The sequence below is a fragment of the Grammomys surdaster genome, unplaced genomic scaffold (assembly GCF_004785775.1).
Source record: "Grammomys surdaster isolate TR1022 unplaced genomic scaffold, NIH_TR_1.0 269, whole genome shotgun sequence".
NCBI lineage: Eukaryota > Metazoa > Chordata > Mammalia > Rodentia > Muridae > Grammomys > Grammomys surdaster.
The window spans coordinates 1334788-1341633 of NW_021604710.1; the positions used below are offsets into that span (position 1 = coordinate 1334788).

The 6846-nt window shown below is 40.5% G+C and overlaps 1 protein-coding gene across 1 annotated transcript; it reads left to right on the forward strand.

Moving 5' to 3' along the window:
* Window positions 1–2115: 2115 nt before the first annotated feature.
* Tas2r41 (taste 2 receptor member 41) lies at window positions 2116–3042 on the forward strand. Its single transcript, XM_028776378.1, has one exon. It carries the CDS (start codon window positions 2116–2118, stop codon window positions 3040–3042), a length of 927 nt encoding a protein of 308 aa, XP_028632211.1.
* Window positions 3043–6846: the final 3804 nt, after the last annotated feature.

A 6846-nucleotide genomic window follows, 5' to 3' on the forward strand; every position in this document is an offset into this window, starting at 1 on the left:
AGAGAGAGAGAGAGAGAGAGAGAGAGAGAGAGAGAGAGAGAGAGAGAACAGTTAATTTATTATTCTACAGTTCCAATCCTGGGTATATGTTATGTCTTAGTTTCTTTTCTGTCACTCTAACAAAATACCTTAGGTTGGGCAGTTTCTAAAGAGAATGGTTTATTCTTATTCAGAGTTTAGAAGCTCAGGATTATGGCACTGGTGTTAGCTGAGCTTCAAGTGAAGGAAGGTGTCATGTGAGGTAAGTGGGTGTATGCAGAAGACAGTCCCACATCAAAAGGCCAAGGAGACACTGCCATCACTTTAGTTGTTCAAGGAAACCAATCCAGTCCTACAAGTGAGAGAATGTACGTGGAGAAAAAAAATCTCTCTTAGTGAACTCTCACCTCTGAATGTTCTCAACACTGGAACCAATGTTCACCATGAGTTTTAGTGTGGACCAAGAATACTCAAACCAGAACAGCAAATTCCCAAAGGAAGTGAAATTATAAATCAGAGATATCAGCATTTTCATGTTCATTACAATATCAGCTACAGTAGCCAAGACATGGAAGCAACCTAAGAAAGTATTAATTTGTAAATGAGTGAAGAAAACACTATATATAATCACTATAAAATATTATTCAGTCTTAAATAATGACATACTGCTATGTGAAGCAACACACATGAGCATTATGTTCTAGAGAGCATTAATCTAAGCAAAGAACTCCAGACATAAAAAGACAAACACTGAAGTACTTCATTTGTGGGACCTAAAATGTCCAAAGTAAGTCAAAACCACAGTGATGTTGCCAGGGATCTAGGATAAGGAGATGAACAGAATGATGTTGGTTACGGAGTACAAAATTTCAGCTATGCTAAACAAGTCAGTCCTGGAGGCTGAATGTGCAGCTGTGTGACAGCATCCAGTCATACCAGAGTATACACTTGCAACTTGCTGAAAGAGTAGATCTTATGTGTCCTTGTCACACATAGAAGTAATTGAAAAAGCAACTCTGTGAAATGAAAGACATGTTAAAATGGTTTTACTTTTCAACCTGGTCTGGTAGGGGTCCCTTTAATGACGTTTGTGCTGGTAGACATGGGGTTCTCATGTGTCTTTGTGGTAGACAAATCTAAGGTGGTCTTCTTGAATACCAACCCAGACTTTTGTGACTTTGTGCTCCCTTACTTTTCAAGTTGATAAGAGCTAGTCAAAGGAGTCCAACATGTGTATCCTGTAACAGTGCTGTGGGTTTCTAGTCAATAACGCAGGCAAAGGATAGGTTGACATTCCTAGGATTGTGTTGTTTCTATCTTGCCCATACCTCCCTCTGCTGGTCTAATGAAGTAAGTCAGTGACCATATTTAAATATGGCTACATGGCAAATATTGAGGACAGCTTCTGGTGCCTAACAAATATCCAGTAGGAAACCTAGGCATTCAGTCCTACAGCCGCAAGGAAATACGTTCTTTCACTGGAAGAAGAGTAGTTTAAATGGTTATAAATTACTTATTCCATAGAAGCCATAGAGGACTTAAGTAGAGATTTAGGTAGAAAGGTAGACCTAGGTATTAACTTAGAAGGAGCGGCTATCCATGAATGGAGGTAGATGCATGGCAGGGAAACTCAGCTAGGATAGACTTTTTTGTGTGTGTCATGATATTTCCTAGGTATCTCCTTGTGCCAGATATCTATGAATTTATGTACATATATACCCTACCTACCTTCCTACCTACCTACCTACCTACCTACCTATTCCTAATAGGAAAAGACAAGTGGTCACATAGTCCAGTGATGAGATAAGAACGATTGAACTCATTTACTAAGACTAAAAAACCATCCCCACTGATGCTATTGCAAGCACGGCAGCATGTAGGCAAAATCAGAGAAGGCAAATCACGAGCAGCTGGTGCCCAATGGTACCCGAGCCCAGGAAATATTTGCATCATATTTGAGCCAAAAGCACACCGTTTATCGACTGCCTGAGCATCTTTCATATTAAAGTTCTAGCTCACATGCAGAATCCAACCATTTATCTCCCATCTCCAGACAGGTGTGTGAAGGACTGTGGGTAGGGGCAGGGAGGAGGCCAGGAACCAAGGCAACCAGTGGTGACAGGAGGAGGGGCTGAAATGCTATCAATATTATCAATTTTCTTCATGTTGATCTTTGTTCTGCTCTGTTTCCTGGGGATCCTGGCCAACGGCTTTATTGTGCTGATGCTGAGCAGGGAATGGCTACAGCGTGGTAGGCTGCTCCCCTCGGACATGATCCTCTTCAGTTTGGGCACCTCTCGATTCTTCCAGCAATGTGTTGGGCTGGTAAACAGTCTCTGCTATTTCCTCTACCTGGTTGAGTACTCCAGGAGCCTTGCCCGGCAGCTCATTAGTCTTCACTGTGACTTCTTGAACTCAACCACTTTCTGGTTTGGAACCTGGCTCAGCATCCTGTTCTGTATCAAGATTGCTAACTTCTCCCATCCTGCCTTCCTGTGGTTGAAGTGGAGATTCCCAGCATTGGTGCCCTGGCTCCTGCTGGGCTCTATCTTGGTGTCCTTCATTGTAACTCTGCTGTTCTTTTGGGGAAATCACACTTTATATCAGGCATTCTTAAAGAAAAAGATTTCTGGGAACACAACCTTTAAGGAGTGGAACAGAAGGCTGGAAATAGACTATTTTATGCCTCTGAAGCTTGTCACCATGTCAATTCCTTGCTCTCTTTTTCTGATCTCAATTTTGCTGTTGATCAATTCTCTCAGAAGGCATTCACTACGAATGCAGCGCAATGCCCAGAGCTTGCAAGAACCCAACGTCCAGGCTCACAGCAGAGCCCTGAAATCACTCATCTCATTCCTGGTTCTTTACGCACTGTCCTTTGTGTCCATGGTCATTGATGCTACTGTCGTCATCTCCTCAGACAACGTGTGGTATTGGCCCTGGCAAATTATACTTTACTTGTGCTTGTCTGTACATCCGTTTGTCCTCATCACCAATAATCTCAGGTTCCGAGGCACCTTCAGGCAGCTACTCCTGTTGGCCAGAGGATTCTGGGTGGCCTAGAAGGTTTGGTCTCTTTATCTAGACCCTTTGAAGAGATTCAGTTGAGGATAACTTCCCTTGGAAGTGAGCTCATCTATGTGGAAATGTCTTTGTAGGCTGACATTGGGTCATACTGTGGGTTCCTCTTTGGGAAAGAGGAGAAGAAAGTACAGGGATTCTGAGTGTTCTTCCTTTCCTGGGGATATTATGAAAATGGAGATTCTGAATCCTGGACCAGTATTGATCTGAAGTGCAAAGTACACTATGTCCTATTCCTTTCCTGTCTGTTATCCTTTTGTTACTGATTAATTCTTTAGGGAACTGTCTTCGTCTACTGGATCATCTCACCTTGGCTGGCTACTGGGGAGGTAAAAGAAGTTTGTGTCACTGCTGCGTTGGGATGTACATGGGTGGGAAGCAAGTGTCCTTGAGACAGAGTAGAACTCAATATGAGAACCCCAAAAGAACAGGTGGCTGTGCATGCAGGGGCTGGGCAAGGAGTCCTGGTCACACTTCACTGTATGGAGATTATTTGTCTCTTGCCAAATTTGGAAACTTTGGCTTTAGTTTTGTGAAGATTACTTGGGAAATTCTTAATGCTACTCTATTTCATTTCTCAAGGATATTTTCCTTTTCCTGCCTTTAATTTTCTTCTCTCTGCAGCTTCCCTTGCTTGTTATTCTTAAATAAATAAATAAATAAATAAATAAATAAATAAATAAATGGACCAGTCCTCATTTTCCTAACTGTCTTAGAGGACCTTTTTACTTCCTTCAGGCACATGCTACAAAGCATGTAATAAACTGAATAAACATGATCTTTCATTCAGAAAAAAAGACTTAAGAATCTCACTTATAAAAAGAAGACTCTCACTTATTTTATATCTAGATTTCAGTTTTTGAAAAAATCACAGTATTAATTGTTCTAAATATTGTTTTTTTAAAAAATAACTTGCTCTAAAAATTATGCAAATGTTTTGAAAGGTCATTTTGGAAAAAAAATGTGATTAGACATGTATGTTTGTAAGACAGAAAAAAAAATCTCTTGGAAGTCCATTGCTCTTGCCGTCAGGAAGGCCTCTCTGAATCCAGTAGCCTCTTAGGACCTTTTGTAGCCTTTCTGCAGATCTCTCTCTCTGTCATTATAGGGAAAGAGAGCTTTTGCTAAAAGGCATGAACTTGTACATTTCAGAGACCAGTTTACAACTGGATTTCTGATAGAGATTGCACTCTCCCAGGAGATTAAAAGCAGTTACCATGTTGACTAGGGTATATGCAGCTAAGTTCACATGGGCATGTGGACCTTAGTATTGGAGATAGTGGTTCTACCCAGTAAATTTAACCATTTTTCAGGCATAATACATTGAAATGTTAAGAAGTCAAACTGTATTGATGAGCATATATGGAAAATCTCCCTTCTACTTATCCTCTTTGAGGACACTTTTTATCAGCTTTATGTTTAGGCTTCTAGAAATATTTTATTCTGTATTAATACCTGCCCCCAAGAACCAGTCCATTGACTTACAAACCAGTAACACTACACTCCTAACCAAATGTGTTGTTAACTATGCTGTGTCTGTGTTTTTCTATGCAAATGCTTGTGCAATATGTGTGTTGCTCAGTTCTTTGCTCTCTCCACTTCACAGTGTATCTTAGAGGTCTGCTTGAGTAGGCACTCTTCGAGCTTCTTCTTCCTCCTCCTCTTTCTCGTCTTCTTCCTCTTCTTTTCTTTTTCTTCCTCTTCTTCCTCTCCCCTTCTTCCTCTACCTCCTCCTCCTGCTTCTTCTTTAGTATAATGGAGGATGATTTAGTCACTTGACCGTGGTTATCCAGGTTATTTTTTATATTTTGGTATTATGATAATATAGTGACTGAGGAACTAGGTCATCAAGTAAGAGGGCTTTGCTGAGCAAGCATGAGGACCTAAATTTGAATTCGCAGCAGCACCATAAAAAGCTGGGTGTGGCCCTGCATGCTTGTAAACATGGCACTGGGGAGAGGAGGTCAATAGATTCCAAAAGACTGCTAGTAAGTTAGGGTGGGCAAAAGGGAGAGCTTCTGGTTTAGTGAGAGACCCTATCTCAAGGCTGAAGAGATGAAACAGGAAGACACACAATGTCTTCCTCTGGCTTTTGTATGTAAACACATGAGTGTGTACACCTGGATATTCATGTGCACGTATCACATATATATTCCGTAAGAAGTGTGCACAGGCACACACTTTGTAATCTCACATGTGTTCACGTTCTATGAAATGTGTTTAGTCAAATGGCATGCAACTATCTGCCTTTGAATAAAACTGTCCTCGCTGGGTTTGCAACAACTTATTTTCTCATGAGCAAGCAACATATTTTTACACTTTTTTTTGATCAACCTGTTATGTTAAAAAAAACCCATCTGTATTATATGTTTATACTTTATATGACTCATTTTGATAGAATTGCCATTATCTTACATGTTTTGAAACAATTTTGTTTTGTTGTGTTTTTAATTTGGTCTTTGACCTTTTTCTTGTTGATTGCTGAAGATCTTCTTGTGGAGAAATCAGTTCTTTCTTTGATACAGTAAGCGCTCACAGAAGGGAGTAGTAAAACACTCCCTAAATCCTGGGGTTTAATTTTTTTCTTGATTTTAGTTATAACTTAAAAACTCAGTTGGAGAAATGGTGATTCATAGGAGATTATTTACATAATCGTGAGTGTTTTATCTTTTAAAACTTTGAGCTTGGTGGCACATGCCTTTAATCCCAACACTTGGCAAGCAGACACAGGTACATATGAGCTTGAGGCCAGCCTGATCTACAGATTGAGTTTCAGTATAGCTGAGACTACATACAAAAACCCTGTCTCAAAAAAGCAAAAGAAACAAAATAAAACAAAACAAAAATGCAGAACTTCGATGTCACTGAAAATGCAGAATACTAAATATAATTAATCCTCTGTGTCACAGTTTCCTGGTATGTTAAATGGGGTGGCTACTTTCTAATTGTTGTAATGTGTGCACAATGTGCTAATGACACATAAGAAGTACTCATCATAATTTAAAAATAGCTATAGCAACTCATAAATAAGGCTGTCATTATTATTATTTTCTGTATCTGTGTTGGTATGAGGAAGACAGAGTATGGTAAGGACATTTTCTAATCATGAGCAAAGATTTTCCGTAACTCTGATCTTTGTCCCCAATTTTACATTTGTCTCCTTGTCAAACAGGGGAACACTGCGTGTGAGAGGTGAAGAAAGCTCTTATGGCAGGTAGGGAACTGCTGGAGAGGGATTCTGATACTGTAGCGTGCTTGGAATCGCTAGATGGCTATTTGTGGGTGTGGTTCTAATAGAAAAACCTCACCCAAGTAGTATTTTGGTGTCAGACAATGGAGCCAAAATAAAAGATCTAAGAGAGATTTTATTCTTTTGAAGGGGAGGGGGAGAAAATTGTAAGGGAATCAAAAGCTTCCAAACATGGCTATTTCTTCAAACTTTCTCTTTCTGAAATCAGATTGTATCAATGAGAAATCAGATGTTTGGGTGGATTCTGGACCAGGATTGCCATATCCACTGTCCTTCCGTGTCTATGGTATCCAGTGGTTTGGTGTTGTTAATGTCTTTTTACAGTCTTCATCTCACCAGCAGCAAATATCACACTTCACCGATAAAGAGTTTTCTTCTTTCTTCCCTCCCTCCTTTTCTCCCTCCCTCCTTTTCTCCCTCCCTCCTTTTCTCCCTCCCTCCCTCCCTCCCTCCCTCCCTCCCTCCCTCCCTCCCTCCCTCCCTCCTTTTCTCCCTCCCTCCCTCCCTCCTTTTCTCCCTCCCTCCCTCCCTCCCTC

Coding starts and splice junctions, on each gene's coding strand:
- Tas2r41 (XM_028776378.1), top strand. CDS start 2,116: ATGCTATCAATATTATCAATTTTCTTCATGTTGATCTTTGTTCTGCTC.